The 18,700-nt window shown below is 41.3% G+C and overlaps 1 protein-coding gene across 2 annotated transcripts in view; it reads right to left on the reverse strand.

The window, feature by feature from the left end:
- The window catches only part of RALGAPA2 (Ral GTPase activating protein catalytic alpha subunit 2), a 176,574-nt gene that overhangs the window by 34,289 nt on the left and 123,585 nt on the right, over window positions 1-18,700 (reverse strand). For both annotated transcript variants that reach the window (XM_026060222.1, XM_026060223.1), the window contains exon 37: window positions 18,526-18,653. In XM_026060222.1, coding sequence (XP_025916007.1) covers window positions 18,526-18,653 — 128 coding nt within the window. The remainder of the gene's footprint in view (window positions 1-18,525; window positions 18,654-18,700) is intronic.

Consider the following 18,700-nt stretch of genomic DNA (forward strand, 5'->3'; position numbering starts at 1 on the left):
ATAATATTTAACCACTGACAGAATGGCATCTCAGCTCTCTTAATAAACCCAAATAATGTGAAAATACATCAACTGAAACAAATACAGATATTGAAAAACTGTTAAGTATTTTTATCTTAAAATAAAAAAAAATAAGAAATTACTAGTAAATAGAATACATGCAATATTAAAAAAAATTCTGGCATTACAAAAGACTTCTGTCAATCAGTCCTGAGAAACAAACACTTTTAAGAGCTACACTGTGCGAGCTAGACAGCTCTCTGCTCAACAAAATGCCCAGGGAAACGGTTCCAGAAAACAAGACGACATGTCAACAATACAATGCTACCGAGCACTGCAAGGATGTGTCGCCGATGCATTTCTACATATCCCCTCAATCAAATAATTACTCTTACAGCACAATACTTCATACTTGACAACTTTGATTACCCCTTTTCCGCTAAAATGAAACTTTGTTTTGTTCTATTTATTTTTTAAAAAGAACAAGCCAGAAGAGGAGTATTGGTAATTAGAATATATTCAGCGTATTTCTTCAGCAGATACACACCCAGAATATGATATAGCACCTTTCGAGGACTGCTACAAGATAGTAATTAATGGCCACACGTGCAAACGAGCTCGCAGTTGCCTCCCTTCTGACGGATGGAGCCTGCACTGTGTATTTGGAGCAGAAAGCCAAGGATAACGTCTGCGAAAGGTGAGAGGGAAAAGAAAAAGCAACGAAGGACAAGACGTTCTCCCCTTATTCTTTCGTCAGGATGCTCTGTCTGCTAAAGCTGACAGCTGCCAAAATTTTAGCAAGTCCTCCCGCACCTTTTTTTTCTGCTGACAACAGGTCAACCCATGAGCCCACCTGCTTGCAGAGAGCAGCAGAGGCACTGGACAGAAACCATAGCTGAGAGTTTCCTTCATGCAAACAAAAATGCATCCTCATAACTAACTTTCCCTTGCAGATTTGGAAGTGTCCTGAAAGTTAAACTGCTTCAGTCACAAAAAAGGAGCAGCAGACCACATCTAGATTGGCCTAAAATGGCTGTTAAACTTCAGGGTCAGTGTTGCGTGGGTGAGTTAGTATATAGAAGATAACGGAAAATGAATTAAAAATAACCGTTTTGAAAAGGTCTATTTTAGGACATTAAAAACATTCGACATTCTTGTTAGAACTGGTCCAAAAGAGGACAGTGACACGAGGAAACCCCAGGATAAGAGATTAACATGTTTGGGGGACCCTAATAACAGAAAGGTTTGCCTATGCCTTATCTTAGATAAGCATGATGCCATGGGATAGCATACTGAAGGTAAAACAAGAGACATCTGTTCCTCATTCCACAAATAACATCTGAAATTTAGAAGGCAGGCAACACGGTTCACTTGTCTAGAAAACAAACACCGTGCCTTCAGCCCCAGCCCCGAGACACATACGTCACTTCTCCAGGATATGGTCTTACTCAAACCACCGGCTAAAATACATACTGGAGGAGAAAAAGAATACCTGGACCGGACAGATGTGTTGCGGTTAGACGCTGAAAAGGATTTTGAGAGAGTTGAGTGGTATTACTTAATTACGTCCTGATTATTTAAGGTAAACACAGAACCATCCAAATTAGACGGACCACAACCGCAGTGCTACAATACTGTGCCACCTATCAAAACTAGCAAAAATGCGTTTTCTCCTTTACTAATCTCTCTAGCTCTAAAGTCACACTAGGGATAGTGATGCCATTAAAATCTAGTACAACTATCTGACCCCACATTCTGTGTATACAGAAATTATTATAAGACTGTTTTTCTTAAAAGTCCTGACACTCTTGAAATATTGCCTCTTCTGTCTAATCAGGGAACAGTAATTTTATTTAAAAAAATGCATCTAGTTATTCATTCTGAAAAAAGCATTAATTCACCATGTTACTGCTCATTCTGAATGCGTATATATGAAGCAGCAAAACCACTCAAAGTGCTTAGGAATACCGTTCTCCTGCTCTCTCATTCTTCATGATTCTGGACCATTATTATAATAATTATTATGATAATTCCAGTACGGAAGACTACAAAAAGAATGGTCCAACCAAGCTGGTCCTAGGCATGATGTTCTGAATGTCACAGAAAGATGAAAGGTAAGGAAAGAAAATATATGCGTGTGTGTGCAGGTGTGTGCGTCCACATGCGCATGGGTGTTTTAATACGATACCATAACACTGATGTTCTTTCAATTAATACTAAATACAGGAAAAATAAGTCATTTTGATTACCGTTCTCTGTGTATCTTCTTCAGTGATATAAAGGAAGAAGAAATCAGGAAGATTAAAAAACTGTTGGTTTGGGCATTAAAAAGAGCAAAAAGATCCACAGGAGCATTTTATTTGTAGCCCCACTTCTGCAGATATTACATTTGATATGAAAAAATCATACTAAAAGTAAAGCCTCTCTAATCTGCTTTACGAGATCCAAGTACTTTGTGCATTGACTTTTGGGATTCCAAAATGCATGTTGCTGTGGTATTTCAGAAAACCACCGGAAATGCTGGCATGCAAATCCTATTCAACAACTTGAGAATACTAGGAGCTTTTACAAGGCAAAGAACACGTTAAAAGTTCATTAATTAAACAGTGCTTGTGAACAGATGGAATGGCTATCTGGGCTCTAATTACTGTAAGTTGGTACAGAGGTTTGCAGACCTTAATGAGGTTCAATAAAATGAATGATTACACATCAATCACAATTAGAGAAACCTGTAAGATGAGCTGGATCATCATGGCAACAAGTCATAAAACACAGGAACACAAAAACCAACAGGCTCTGCAAAAGCTAATAAAGAAAACGTTTCTGAGTTAAAACAGTTCTAGATGAAAACAATTCCCCTGTACTGACGACCCTCCACACAAATTGTGCCATGATTTAACTGTGTTACACCATCTTCGTCTTCGATCCTGGAGCACTCGTTAGCCATGGGAAAGCACAGGGAAGTATAGTACCTAAGGAGTTAACAAAACAAAAAACCAAGGCACTGATCTGAAAAATAACTAGCTACAGAAATGAAGAGAACAGGAATCTTTTGACATACATTAAACATATTATTGAAAATAAAAACACCAAAGGGTGGTTTTTTTCCTTTTAAATCTTAACAGCAAAATGGAGATGTAAAATGTCAGGTACAGTTGCTGCTTAAAACCAGCACAATTAGTAAATACTACTATCTAGAAAACTGGCTTATTAGGTTATTAAAAACTTGTTGATTTTTTCAGTTGTTCTAATTAGACCTTTATTGTTTATAGAAACGTAAAAAGCCCTTAACCTTGTATTTCTAGAGCTTGTTTTGTTTCCACGTGGTATAGAAGAGACAGTTCTCACTCTGAATGAGAAATTATTTAATTCATTAAAATACAGTAAAATCACCTAGTGAAACCTTTGACGAGGTTTTCACTCAGCAGCCTAGCAGGCTTGTATTTCATCAAGGCAAATGGTTAACATTTCCACACTCGGAAAAGCAGTCGTGACAATGAGCTTCAGAGCAGCTGACTCGAGCGAGAGAAGAAGGTATTACAAACTGCCACAAATTAGTCACGGTTGCGTAAAATATTTTAAACGCTCCTGTACTTCATTGATGACGGCAAGGTTATAAAACCAAAACTCTGAAACTTGAAAACCTACTTAAATACTTCAAAATCTGGAGACCATGGCGTAATCTCCTTTATTTTACCGGAACTTACAATATAAATGAAATATTAATATGCATTTAAGTTGAACATACTAGACGAAACTAACACTGGTTTCAGTCATTTATAATGTACGGGGTATCCATAGGAAAATGAAGTCTAAGACGCTGCCTGCCTCCAGGCGCCAGGGAGGAAAAGCAGCCAGGTAGGAAGCGCGAACGGTGAGCGCCCGCAACCGCTCGCTGGCTGCCGGCAGCCACCGCCCCGCTCCGCGGCGGGAGGAGGCCAGAGCAGACCCTGACTTACGACGGTACCGAAATCCGAAATGCTTCTCGTCGGACGCAGACTCTCCCAGAGCAGGCACATTACTAGCTGCGTGTGCAATTAGCATTCCTGCAATTCCAAACCTTTAAAGTAATGTGTCCTTTCATTTAAAAATTAAGGCCAAGAAACTAATCACAGCCTTCTCCTTTCCTTACCCCTGGAAGCGCCTGCGGGAAGGGGCGTTTTTAGAATTCCCGAGCTGTAATGCATCTCGGCAATAGGGAGAGGAAGGTGTTGGATGGAGACAGACATTAACAGCAAGGGGACAAGTTCCCTTGTAATACGTGAAGTCCCAGAACATCGGCTTTCCTCAAAGTGACAGATCTATACCTCCATCATCTTCTTGATAACGTCCGTCACCTTGAAGGTATTCGACTGGCGGACGCACTGCTCACATACTCCCGAAGTAAACTTTCAATACAAGGAAGCTAACTGGAGTCACAAGTATGGCACAAAATAAGGTAAGATCTTCCACGAACCAGAGAAATACATGGTAGCTTAAGAATATATTTTGTATTTTAATGACTTCACTTTCGCAATGCTGCATTCTTGCTATCAAGACATTGCAGCAACGAAAAACTTGAGCTAACTCCAAGTTTGCCTGTTAGAGTGATGACAGGAGGATTTCCAAGGGGAATAGCTGCCACTTCAACAACACGACTTTGCCCGGCAGAGAGGTGGCCAGGAGGCCACCTGTTTTATTTTAGGATATCAACAAACCGTAGAACAGGAAGATTTTATAAGATCACCTGCTTAGCTACATAGGTGAACACTGACTAGTTTGATAACCCCAGACAGGCAGATCTCTCAACCGCTAGACCTAGCTGTTTAACCAAAGTTTTGGTTTCTAAAACACACTGCTGGACCATCCCAATTCAGAGAAAATATTAAAAACATCACAGAAACTGAGAGATTTTTACAGAAAATGCTAGATTCTTACTTGATATTAGGTTTAAGCAATCATTAAAAAGCCATCTGCTCCTTTATATACACTAGGACTCTGACAATTAAACTTACTGTGTAATACATGGAAAAGTATGACACTGAGGAAAGAAAAAATACAAATTAAATACACTAGCCAATAAACCCACTATGAAAAAGTATCTTTCTCCCATTCCTCTCTATTGCTGTCTCTAAGCTTATTTACCCAACCTAAAAAAAAAAGCGTCTAGTAATAAAAGAGTTTCAAAACTTTTTCAAGTGTATATAAAACAAAAGCATTTCTTCTTTAAAGGATAATGTAAGATTATAATGATACCCATTAAAAAAGCTTTTTAATAAGAGCCATAAAAATTATGTACCTCTCAGGATCAGATTCAGAATCAATCAGGTTGGAAGGGACATCAGGAGGTGATCTAGCCTAACCTCCTCCTCAAAGCATGGTCAACGCCGAATTCCCAAGTTAATTTTCACTAGAAACAAAGCGATTTAGAAAATTCAAAGCTAAACCTAAATAAGCCTCCCTTGATTTAGCAAATAATTTCTTAATTTTTGAATGAAGTGACTGCAGCATATACAGTCCATGTACTTCAGTCTGATTTTCTTAAAAAAAAAAAACTTTGAAAAGCTGGTATAAAATACATCAGGGATTGTACACTTATATTAAGGCACATATTAACGCAATGTATAACCAGGCTTGTGCACATAAAAATACCCATTTGCACAGCTAGTTGGTCTTCTGCATCTTTGTGCCTTCCGACACGCGGCGACGTGAACAGGCAGTTTTAGGCATACAGGAGCTGCCATATGGGATGAAAATTGCAGCCTTTCTAAGCTCGCATCCAGGCCTCCGGAAGAGGTAGGAAATCATGCATCTTTCAGGACAGATTGAAAATGCCACAGCAGGTCAATATGGTATCATCTGCTCCTCGAAAGCTCTCTGCCTATTCCCCGGGAAAGGCTGATTTGAACCACGGCTTTCACTTCCCTTTAAAAACGCTTTTTTTTCTCCCCGAATATTAAACCTGTTGAAACGGCGCGCCGGGAGAGCGTCCGTAAGAAGCTGCCGGGACTCCCGGCGAGCTCCCGGCGGCTCCGATTCAGGCACCGCTATATGGGAGCCCGGGCGCCTTTGTTCTTCTGGTGCAAAAGGGACCGCAGAGCTCCCTCGCACGCGTCCCTCGGCTATTCACTGCCGGCTTGTACTTCTCGCTTATGCTTTTTGTCTTTCTTCAGAAGAAAAGCAGCCTGATCTTTTCAGTTTCTCTTCTAAAGGGCCTTTTCAGAACCTATATAATTTTATATTCACGCAGAGTATCTCATGGTCCAGGCAAACAGCGTGTGCTTTAGTTTTTTTTCTGATTTTGCAGTTTAATTCGACTGTTACACTGTAAACGTTTAGACACATCCTTTTAATCTGAATTACTCAGGGTAATTTCACAGCATTTTATTAAAACGTAGAAATGACCGCTGTATATTCCGCACAAAGGAATTAGAGTGGAAGGTTAAGAATTAGTATCGGTGATATCAGCAGCTCCCTCTAGTTGGAAAGTGTATTATTTTTTGCCACCCCTGAGGAGCTAGTATAGAGAAAAGACAGCCAGAAATTACAAGCATCTTATACGGAGGGGCTAGATAGCTCATACTGCAATAGAAGATCGGTTGTAGATGCACTGGTTGTATCACTGATGCTTTTTAAAACGAAAATGACTTTTTATTACCCAGGTTGACTTCTGACTGCTTTTCTAATATGCGACTACGAAAGAATAAATTTGACTATGAATAAATTGTATTTCTTTTCGTTCCCAATTAGAGCAGGGAAGTGATCTGAAAACCGTGTTTTACTTAAATTTAAAATAAGAACTAGAACTGGCCTGCGCTTTAAATAAATCTAAGGTTTCATATATTGATCCAGAAGCCACCTCCTTACATTTCCAGGGCTTTGAAAGTAAAAGAAGAGGCTTTTTAGCCCGAGGGGTTAAAAGTGTGGGTGTGGAAGTGGGCTTTTGTTAGAAAAATTAGCAATGCTATGAGTCATTGTGCATTAGCGGCAGAATAGTTTTGCATCTTGTATGAATCCAGACACCATATGCCATGCGAGGGCCTATTACTTTATTCGGTGCCGCCGCTGACAGGCCGACACGTGGGTATCCCCAGCGGAAAGGCCGTCTCCTCGCCGCGGCGAGCGCAGGAACCCGGCGACGCGAACACAGCAGACATTGTCGGGAGCAGCAGGAACAGCTGGTAAGCCAGCGCCGCGGCGCGCGCGGGGCCGGCTGCGGAGCCGGCATGCTAATGAGCGCGGGGCCGCGCGAGCCGTGAGGCGGCGGCGGCCCACCGTCACCGCCGCGCGTCGCGTCGCGCCACGCCGGGCCCTCGGCGGGACGAGCTCGCGCTCACGCTCGCGCCGGCGAAGGTTGCGGCCGCGCGAGGACCGCGGTTGCATCTAAAAGCCAGCCAGATAAAACTTTGTCGTTGTTCTTCTCCTTTTTTCTTTTCTTTCTTTCCCCCCCTCCTACGTTCGTGACAAAAAGCCAAACGAAAATAATCCCGGGAAACCCAGAGGGAAGCGAGTTTTTAAAAGACACGACGCGGGTTTTAGCCGCGAAAATCCCTCCGAAGCTAACAGGAGCTGACGCGGTAAAAACCACCAAGACTGGTTTTAAAAACATTAAGGACACAAAACCCTTCGTCGGGGGTACGTACTCGGAACGAGCCACGTAGCGTTAACGCGAACGCATCAGTCCTGGCTGCGGGCGCAGCTTCAGAGGGAGGCCCGCGTCGCGCCCGAGCCGGAGGCGCTCTCGCGGTGGCAAACGCGGGAGAGCGAGCCGGGGGCGCCCGGCCTCTAGCGGCACCTTTTTCGGAGAGAAGGCGAGTGTGAACTCACACCACCTAGGCAAGGTATGTTCACTAGCTTAATTATAAATAAAACTATATACCCTGCTACTTTCTCACTTCATTACTGTAACCTAAATTAAAACCAGACCGACGTTACCGGCTTCCTGAAGGCCCTTGGGGTAGGGCAAAATTACACTGACAAAAACCGCACTGTAATAAAACTGTTTTTGTTTTCCGGAGGATGATGGAGGCACTTTGACGGTTGTCAGCTTGACCAAAGTGTCAAAGCTATTCCCCGAACAACCCCATCAGAGCCAGCGCGATTGCTCACCGGAGAAATCTCTACCGAAGGGCCCTGCGTCCCCTGCAGCACCACCGGCTTCATCCCTTCGGATCTTCTGAAATTCTCCATTATTACTTAATATTTCTACAGCTAATCATAAAGCGCTTTCAACATGGGGAAAACAGACCTTAAACCTGCCCAAACAGTAAATTAAGATTCCTCCCCCTTTTTTGCAGCCAAAGTGTGAGAGAGGGATGGCGAGTTAATCTAGGGATGCGGACAATTTCAGATGGCTTTAAGCACCCAAATACTAGGGACTATATTAATACCTATTATATATTAGCCACTTTGTACAAAATGCCCAGAATCTTATTTTCCTCTTCAACTCTTATTCATAGTGCTCTTCATCGAATTTCAGAGAAAGCTATCAAATTTTGCTTGTGAATATATAAAGAACTATATTGTACTTCCATAGATTTAAACTGGATCAACATTACTTCCCGCAACTTTACAAAGAACAAGCAGTGGTATATGAGCACTTTTGCACAGCTCAGTTTGACTAAAAGCCCAGGACATAAGAGTTTAAAGCAACAATCAAAAGCCCCAGCTTCCTGCAAAATTTTTCATGTACAAATAAATTATTGATGAAGAAACAGAAGCAAAGAAGAAAGAAAGTTTCACGCAAAGCAGCAGCTTTTCCACGTCAGAGAATTAAACTTCAAATTCCCAACTCCAAATTCTGATCTGCTTTTTAAATAATATAAGCTATACTATTTCCAGCGAGATCATGACTTTCCAGTCTTTGCTAGGGGCATGGCAGTGCATTTTAGGAAGCTTGTTTTGAATCATTGTACGTGTGCATCATTAAATAAATCCAAAGATGACTTTTCTATTTGTGACTTAGATCACACAGCGAATTCACATTTCATTTTAAAAACCATTTAATTCAGGATGTCACTTAAACACAAGTTCTTTTTTAGAACTGCTTTTACATTATTTAGCAAACAAAAACCTAGAAGGCTGTTGGGTTTTGTTTACTTTTACTGAGGAGCATGTGCACAAATGCAGGTCATCGCTGGGAAGAGCAGCAGACTGCTATTTCAAATTCTATTACAGAATTAGCTTGGGACTTTACCAACAGCCCTCAGTGATCTTTACAGCTTCCAACTGTGGAGAAGAATAACGATGCTCCGCGTTACAACAGGAAAACCAATTGTATTTTTAGCATGAAATCATATAAAGGCATCCTAAAAGGTGGGAAGACTAAGGGTCACCGAACTAATAATATTTTTTGGAGGTGCAAGAGGTCTTTTATCACACAAAACAGCAAGCTTTGCTTAGAGACCCCGAGCGCAGTTTCTGCAGCGATCCGGGGGGGCGGAAACGGCCGCGCTGAGAACAATGAGAAGGAAGGCGAGAATCCAAAGGGAAGCGGCAGCAAGGAATTAACGCAGCTAGTCTTCCTACGCCGATGGTGGCCGTCTCCAGTCACAGGAACGAGGGACATGAAGCAGGCAACCAGGGCAGGTATGACTTTTTGTTGTTATACAAATTCTGTGAATAAATAACGGAGTTCACTTGGAACGTCTAGCTCCCACCTGATTTTTTAATACCGTTACATGTGATAGAGAAAGGAAGACAGGCAGCAGTGAAGTTTGCAAGCTGGTGGAGATCATGAGCAGTTAAGAGTAATGTATACCCAAGGTATGTTACAAGGGAATATGAACAGTGATGGATATATGCACAGTTGCACACATAAAAATATAGAAATTTAAAAGGCATTGCATCCGTACATCATTCAGAAACATCTGAAGACTAAATTCGTATAAGTATTAGATAGCTCTTTCTATATTAATGAATGGAACGCAGTAGATTTCCCGGCAAGTCTATGAAGAGCACTATGAGTAAGAGCTGAAGAGCCGCCTCCGCAATCCCGTGTAATGCCACCTAAAAGCTTTGCCTCGCATGACTTATTACGGGCTGGAACAGATTAGAGCTATCGATTGCCGCCCGGAGAAGGTTCTCGCTGTGCGAATGGAAGGTAAGCAGCAGAGCCAGCCGGCTCCGCTATCGATCCGCTCCGGCAGGGAAACTGCGCTGCAGAATGAAGGTCAGCGCTGCTTCACACCACCTACTGCAGCTCCCGGAGCATGCGCCAGTGTCCTTCGGAAACCGGCGCCGCTGGACCAAACGCTTCTGTCGGAAGCTCAAACCCGTCTCGTGCTGGCTGGTCACCATAACTGACAGGAAAGCCAAGGGCGGCAAGTTAAATCGGCGGCTTTCTGCGGGCAGAACGACAGCGACTGACCACAGCTACTCCCGGGAGCCCGGAGTGACCGCTCCGGCAGAGACCTGTCACATGCCGTGTCGTATCAATTGTCACAGCCACCGTGACGCACGCTTCAGAATTTCATACTGATTTCCAGCGGGGTCTATACGGCTTGAAGGCACAACCCCTTCGGATGAAACGAAGCAAAGAAATTATGGACTCTTCCCTAAAAGAAGTAATAGGCTTGCTATTTTATTTTCACAGTACGATCTCACCTACCATTATAATCAAAACAGCGTTCTTCATGCAAGCTCAGCAAAACACACTTCGAAAGGTACACGAAAAGTGTTTTCAGCCAGCTGATGTTACATGCAGCTACAAAATAGGTATGCCAGTCACTCACACGATTAAATCGAACAGAAAATATTTTTCTTGTTTGAAGTCTCTGATAAAACAAATGAGAAAATCAATCACTCTGTTAAGCTAATCATAAATTGGCTTGAACCGACAAAAGGAGCTACACTGCAAATTCAAAGTTGATGTTCTTTGCTTAATCTTCTTGATTCCAGACACGATATATTCATATATGATAACTACGTTAATATCTGGATGCAATATAATTAAAGTTACAAATATCTTTTTTGTTACGTATTTAGACGGTCTTTTGAATTCATCCTGAGCAGCTACTTGCTTGGTACAGCTAAGTAGGTGTGCTCTATTCATTGCAGCACATAAACCTTTAAAAGCTATGTACCAAATTGCTTCTCTAAAGGAAGTGCTGTGATTTCTGCTGGCCGCAGGACTGCAAATCTTAGCCAGAGAAACGGTGACATCCAGTGCTCAGCTATTATGTCGAGCGTATGCATTTTCACAATGCACCGACGCATTAAGCGCCTAATGCACAGACACATTAAGTGGCAGCAAAGTACCGTGAACATCCAGGACAGACTCGGGAAGAATTTAAAACTTCTGTTTTCAGGGTTTCTCTTTGAAGGAACGACGACAACAAACGCAAACAACTTTGGAAACAGTATCACAACTTGCCACTGTGGTAATTTCTTTTCTTCTCACCAGGTTACAGATGCTTAGTTCAGCCTGTATGTAATTCTCTGTATGTTAATGAAGAAAACGAAGCAGCAGCACGGCTGATGTCAGACATTTCTGCTCGGATTTCATTTCCGAGAACGCTTGCGCTGCTACCTGAGGCAGCTCGGCTGGAGGGCAAAAAGAGCAGCTGAGTGGGGAGATGAGTCACATGTCTCTCCTCCCTCCCCCCCCCCCCCCCCCCCAAGTTTCAGTTATTTCTTCTTTCCCTAAAGAGTAATTCGGCATTGTACTCTAATCAATACGCTATAAAAGAGAATGAAAAATATGCAGGGATCAAATGGATCAATAAGGAGGGAAAAAAAAAAAAAAAGGCAGTTGCATGGTAGGACCAAGCCAATTTATTCTAAAGTGAGGTTGCTAAGAAGGTAATTTTACAAGAAACATGTTAATTCTTATTAAACCCCAACAGGAACTACCTATTTACCCATTCACAGGAAGATAAATGTAGCTTACACTTTTAAGAAAATAATTTGAAGACTACGAAATCCACCAAGAATACAGGAAATAAGTGGTGCACACATATAGGGGAATTTTATGCTTTCCAGTAGGTTCCTTACAAAAAGCTAGGAGAAGCTGGGGCAGCGTATCAGAGACATCAAGTCCATCCAATTTTTCTTCACATGCAGTTAGTAGATGGAGAGTAGGATTAAAAGTACAATTGCTATTCACAATGTGTGTGTGGGGGGAGCAATAGAATACGACAAATAACTTTGAAATAACTTAAATTATAAAAGTTATGAGATTTTTTAAGTAATGAAATTTCTTAAATAAAACTTGGGCCCAATATACGAAGTTCTAAACCAAAACAACTTTAAGGAGCAAGGACAGTACTCCATTCAGACGGACACGGTAATCAAAATTGCATTTCTCCTGTGCATGCTGAGTGTATCTCTTTGCTAAGACACTGCTTTCCCCAAATCCAAAAGTTTTTTTGGAGACCAGCAATAAAATATGGACCGAGGTGCCCGATACCTGCAGACTTAGTTACACTTGCATATTTGGAGGTTTACTAGCATCTGAGCCTAAAAGCTGTCAGCTTAAAATCAGCTGTAAATTGAACCTATACAAAAAGTCTTAAATACAAATCCTGTTTACTTTTAATATTTATCTGTACAGACAAGACCAGCTCTCAAAGATGTCCATGACTACACACAAGGCAGCTTAAGGCAACTGAGACTCTAGAACGTACAAATGTTCAAAAGAAAACTTTAACATACAAGTAATTGAAAATAAGCTGGAAGAAAGCACGAAGATGCAATTTTAACCGTATATTATCATCCCAATCATTTTTTGAAATATTTAATATTCCTGGAACTAGAACGGACTCTTGCTTAGCAGGACCTTTCATTTTGATTATGAACAGCTGGTAACTATTCTCCAGCTGAGTTTGCCTAGCCAGTTGTATTTCTATCTTAGCCATACCCTCTCAGCTCCCTTCAGAAAATATCATTTAGATGGCAGAACCTTAGTGCTGCACCTTAACACCTGTAGCTTCTTTCTTGTCCACAGGTCCTGTTATGCCACCGCCAAGGAAAAAAACTGGTACGACATGATTTGATCTTGTCCAATGACACTGGTTGTTACCCACGTACTAGTTTTCCATGGGCAGCTTCAGGAATCGATCCAGTAATTTTCTGGCAATTTATGTTACACCGACCGGTCTGCAAACTCCCAAGCCCTTCTGTCCTCCCCTTTACTTGGCCTCAGCGCAGTCATTCCTTTCATCCTTCTTCTGACACCTCGCTAGCTGCTAATAGCTCTGAAGTTGTTTCAGTTCTCGTAAGCATGAAAAGAAAAAATGGAAATCCAGAATTTCAAGAGGAAAAGCCACCAGGCCGGCATACACAAAAGCCATCTCACATATCAGGCCAGCCCTACTCCTCCGTCACTGGTATTAGCTGAATGTGTGAAGGAAATGGTTGGAAGGATAGCAATGGGATGAGCTGAAGAATTATTTGCTGCCCGCAAGTACAATGTGAAGCCGTGTTAATAATGATTAAAAAAAAAAAATTATGACGTGTGACTTAACATTGCAACTACTGTTCACCTTGCTCCACCAACTTGTCTTCATCTCGACCCGGAGGGACAAGGTCGATTTGTCTACACAAGCCTTACCCTGAAGTACACAACAGGCAAGTACACAAACAGCACCTCCATCCGCAGACCGAAAAAATCAAGAACTTCCTCTTGCGAGACAGTCTACCTACGTAGCTAGTCTAGTCAAACAGCAACGACGACGCAGAGCACGAAGAGATTCGGATCTTCTGAAGCAGACCGCACACAATAAAGAACTCTTCCCACCTCCAGGCATGTTTTCAAAAAACCCCAAAGGGGATAAAAGTACTGTCACTAAAGTATCTCAATTTAAATTTGTCAGAAAACTGCGTTTAGGGAGTTCTAAACTGACCAAGACATTTTGAAAGAAAAAACTGTTCATAGAAGGAGAAAGATACAACAACTTATTAACTTATTCAAACCTGGATGGATTTTACATTGCATCACGTATTTTACATACAGTTCATGCTGCTATATCTTCCTTCTTCCTGTCTAATTTTACCAAAGCCTTACAAATACACTGTTTTTCATCCCTGCTCTTAACTCCTAGGGCATTCTGCTTACAGACTTGCATTACTCTTAAAGACAATATTGACAACAAGCAACCTCTGCTTTAACCGGGCTCAGTTAAAAGGAACTTTAGTTTCAACACAGATAATTATTTTAATCTGACAGACTAGTTGTTCCCTCCTTTCCCCAGCAAATGGGTGGCTTTAATACTCTCAAAAACTTGCATAAGTACATACATTTCTATACAACAATTTTAGTAAGTTTAAACGCTATTCTTCTGGTTTTAGATAATTTAACCCACCTTATTGTTTATGATTACAATAAAATATACAAGCGTATTTAAAATAAAAATTACTGCCTGAAAAAGCAGAATGGTGAGGCTTCCTCCCGAAACATGTTACCTAGCTCTCAACAGTTGCTTACGGTTTGTGAGAGCACCATTTAGGAGGGTCTGCAGCTGCTTAGTCTCGATGCTTCAGTGCACCAAGGACGAATGCACTTCTGAAAAAAAAAATGAATATTTTAAACATATGCTAATGTATAATCATCCGCAAACATTGCAATGCTCGCAGAGCACACTGGGCTTTAACCACACCCAGGAGAAGCTGATGCCACCTAACCGCTCCGCGTCTGCTTCGCTCTAATGCCATCACACGCCATTTGACTCACGCAACAAAACTTGCAGCCAGAATGGCTTTAGACTAAAGTTTAAATTAGTTACTTTTTAATGCATATTTTCCTTGTTCTAATGAACGCCTTAAAACAGAAATAGCTACATCAACACAAAACAGAGATTAAAAAAAATCTTCTACGGTCTGCCATAGTTACCTTTTCCATTTTCAAAGAAATTTCCAACAGAAAACTGTATTTGGGTACAACAGTGGAATTTGTGTCATCCTGACCAAATGATTACAGTGCAAACCACAGATTCTTCGGTGGCTCCGCAGGCTTCTGGTCCCCATGGTAACTAAAGCGCAGATATTGTCCTCCACTCAGCTGGAGCACTGAGAGTTGGGAGGCTTTTGTGCCTGATGAGCTTTCTTCCACAACCTTCTAGCAACAGACCCTACCGCTTCCTCCTGACTCTTTCCTAATTGAGATGCAAATTAATCTCTGTGGCTGATTACACTTCCCTTAAAGCTACTGACAAGTGCAGCTGTAACCAGAGTTTACAGACTTTCCAACAAGTGACTTCAGCTGTCATTATTTGCATGAGGCTGCCAGAGCTCAGCAGCCCGCTACCTACAAGATGCAGATCACTTCCCCTCGGGCACCGCAAACATTTATTCACTTCCCATCCTTCAACAGGAAAGCTCAAACGAGAGTTCTGCTGGGTGCAATACGCTACGGTTAGAATACCGTCCCGATAAATATTTTACACCGCCACCAACTTAACAGTGGCAGAAAGGGAAGGTGGAGCAGGAGCGTTTGGTTTTATTTTTAAACTTCCAGCGTCACTCGATGAGCCAATCCCTCAAGTCTCCTACTTCTTTTATAACTGACCCTTGATCTCCCTCAGATTAGTCAATATTTTATTACTATTGAACCATTTACAACCAAACAGAGTGTTTAAGACGTGACCTGAGCAGCCATAGAGCAATCTTCACTGCTGTTCTTTCAGTTATTCTGTGCAATTACCAATTTCTAACCACACTTGAATCAAGAACATTTTTAACTATTAACTCTTACTATGAGTGCTGATTTTTAAAACGGCTTGTTCTACAAAGAAAACTGGAAGGTCACTCCTCAGCTCTGCCTTAACAGGCTACCACAACTCTTCTGCATTCACCCAGCTGCAAGGTTACGTCTCACGTGTTGCAAAACATCATTGTTTACTTTTCCAGGATTATTGCTTTTTATTTCTGCTTTCCATTGACATTTTTGAGTTATTCACCTTACTTTCAGTACATTTATAATTCTTAAAGCTGACTCTTTGTCCATTAGTTACAGCCACTAAAGCCCATTGCTCTTTTGCATCCTTTTCCTTTCACCATCTGAGTATAAAACACTTCAAAATTTTATCATCTGCAAGTTAATAAATAAAATGCTATAATGTCCTTAGAAATAAAATGACTTTTTATAAAATTCTATGTAATTTATAATTTAAGAGTTCACTTCTGCAAAATCAGCCATGTGCATTTATTTACTTGTGGCAACACTAATTAAAGCACACATATTAAGCTGGTTTAAAACTTTATAGAACACCTTTTCCCTAAAATACGGCTGTTCGCTATTATATTTTAGAAGCTAACGGAGGAATTGCAAGCAGTCTCTTCTCATTTCATGTTCATCTTCTCCCTGCATCACAATACGCAATCCCGTCTCTCAGCGTGCCTCGCACTTACAGGCGGTTGTAACCCGACAAAGTTATTAAACTTGCTTACGTTACTTCTGAACTGCTGGGTCTGCTTTTCTCCTGTCCTCTTAATTGTAGTTAGTACAGCGAACACCGGAGAGCAAAGTCACTCGCTGAGCTTGCATACTGCGAGAAGAGCTACAAACCAGCATCGCCATCCGGGACACGTTCAAACACTTCCTTCTGCAACTCGCAGGATTTGCAACAAGAATACAGTACCCAGTTGTAACCAAGTAAGTTATAAAGTCACCCTCAGACCACCACGGGGCTGGGAAACCCCACGCATCACACCTGGAAATTAGAAAAGGATTTCTGACTTATTCATGGTTACGTCAAATGCATCTGGTTGGATGTCGCCCCACCGTCTGGCTCCATCTCAATCCTCCTCTCCCAGAAACTTCTCAACTGCAATCCATTTCAATATACATGCATCCATAAACTTAAATTCAAGTTTCTGTCTCATTAAAAATTTTAGTACCTCTTTGTGCCTTTGCTATAAAAGGTGTTCAATTATCTATCATAAAAGTTATGTATAGCTTTCTCATCTACCCCAACGCCATCCTGATGGGATCTTCCCACCACATCATCTTTAAGCTTCAGAAGTCTCTCAATCTACTTTCAGTTTTCAGAAGTAGCATCTGATTCACTACAGAAACCTCTGGTGCAAAAGCACGCGCGAAAAGGGAAACTGCGCATCTGGGGACAGACACCGTTTCAGCTGGACCCCAGCATATGCTGAAAAGCAGTATAGGCTGTCACGTCTGTGTCGCTCATGTTTCACTGGGGATAAATCAGGACCTAGGAAGAGCCTACAGGAAAGCAGGAGCACAGCAGGCTAGTGAAAATTGTTTGCTCACAAAATGCGAAAGCCCTAAGATGAACAGGAGCTAAAAATCAGAGGACTCCTACCGGGAGTTAGGCGGCAGGGTAACAGTAAGGGGCAACAGGATCGCTTCATTCTTGTAAGCACTGTTCTGTGTTAATTTTACCACACTGTAGTTTTACTGTGATATGTAGATTAATCCATCGGCTTATATAGTCAAAGTTGAGCATTAAAGGAATTTTAGTAATTAGCTAGATTTCTCTCATTAAACAAAACTGAAAAACCTGGCATGTTTTAAATAGCTGCGAGGTACTTTTGCATTCAGCTGCTTATGCAACAACCACTGGCTTACTTCATTTTAAAACGAGTAAACAATGAAGTTAATAAAATGTGAATTCATTTAACTACAATGCTGCTCTTAATTCTGAGTATATTTGCCAAGTATATTAAACTGCCTCTTCTAAAGAAAATATTTGGAAGATATTATGTGTATTAAAAATGTGTCTCAAACTAATTAACCTATGTTCTTTCAAAGACCAAAACATTCCATTTCCAAACTTTCTCAAACTCCTATGATTAGAAAAATCCTCATATGAAAAGCACCCAAAGAAAGTAAAGTGCAGTGAGTGTTGGTCCTGAGACTAGAGAGATGTGATTAACAAAACATGCTATAAAATGTTTCCAGCATAATTATGGCATTATGAGAAGAGAATCCCAGAATGTCAAGTAACAATTTTGTGCTCTTAGTCTGCGTATCATGTAAGAATAAAAGTCAATACTACATGTTTTGTAACAGAGAAGCATACCATCTAGTTATCTTCCAGCAGCTGTTAGAAAATATGTTCTGAGAATGCTTAAATACAGACATGGCTGGAATAAAAATTGAATTAGGCAACTGAAACATCCAAATCATAGGCCAAATCCCATCTGTCTTACTAATGTAACGAGTCCCAGTAAAGTCAGTGGGACTACTTCCTTGAATAAGAAGGTGGGAATACGGTTTGCTTTCTGTATCAGTCTAGCATATACTGTAGGTAACTATTTTATTAGCATGAAAGGTAACTGAAGATTATCACCACTTACAGTTCAAAGAAGAAATGTTAAGTCCAAATCTACCATAAGCAATTGTATGAAACAGCTGGTGAGATCTTTCTTCTGATGTTACGACCTTATTTTTAAAACCCTGGATTACAGCTGGGCACGAATGATGCTAAAAACATCGAGCTTGACAGAAAGAAAGCTTTGACATTTTCCAATAAAATCAGATTGGAAGGATTCTCATTAACACTTACCTCTAACAGAAGAATATCAGGAATGAAGAATCCTACCTCAGAAGTGCATTGCATCAGTAGGAAGAAAGGATACAAGCTCTGGTAGAGGGGGATGAGGGACTTCACGGCTCTGCTGGCATTGATGCACGTGGCACACACAAGGCTTGGCAGCAGCTTTGCAGTCACTATCGCTCCATCAAAGAGAGGACCAAAAAATGGCACCTGCAGACCCCAAAATAAAAACAACGCATATAAAGTCAAGCCAATTG

This window comes from Apteryx rowi, unplaced genomic scaffold (assembly GCF_003343035.1).
Source record: "Apteryx rowi isolate R43461 unplaced genomic scaffold, aptRow1 scaffold_167, whole genome shotgun sequence".
NCBI lineage: Eukaryota > Metazoa > Chordata > Aves > Apterygiformes > Apterygidae > Apteryx > Apteryx rowi.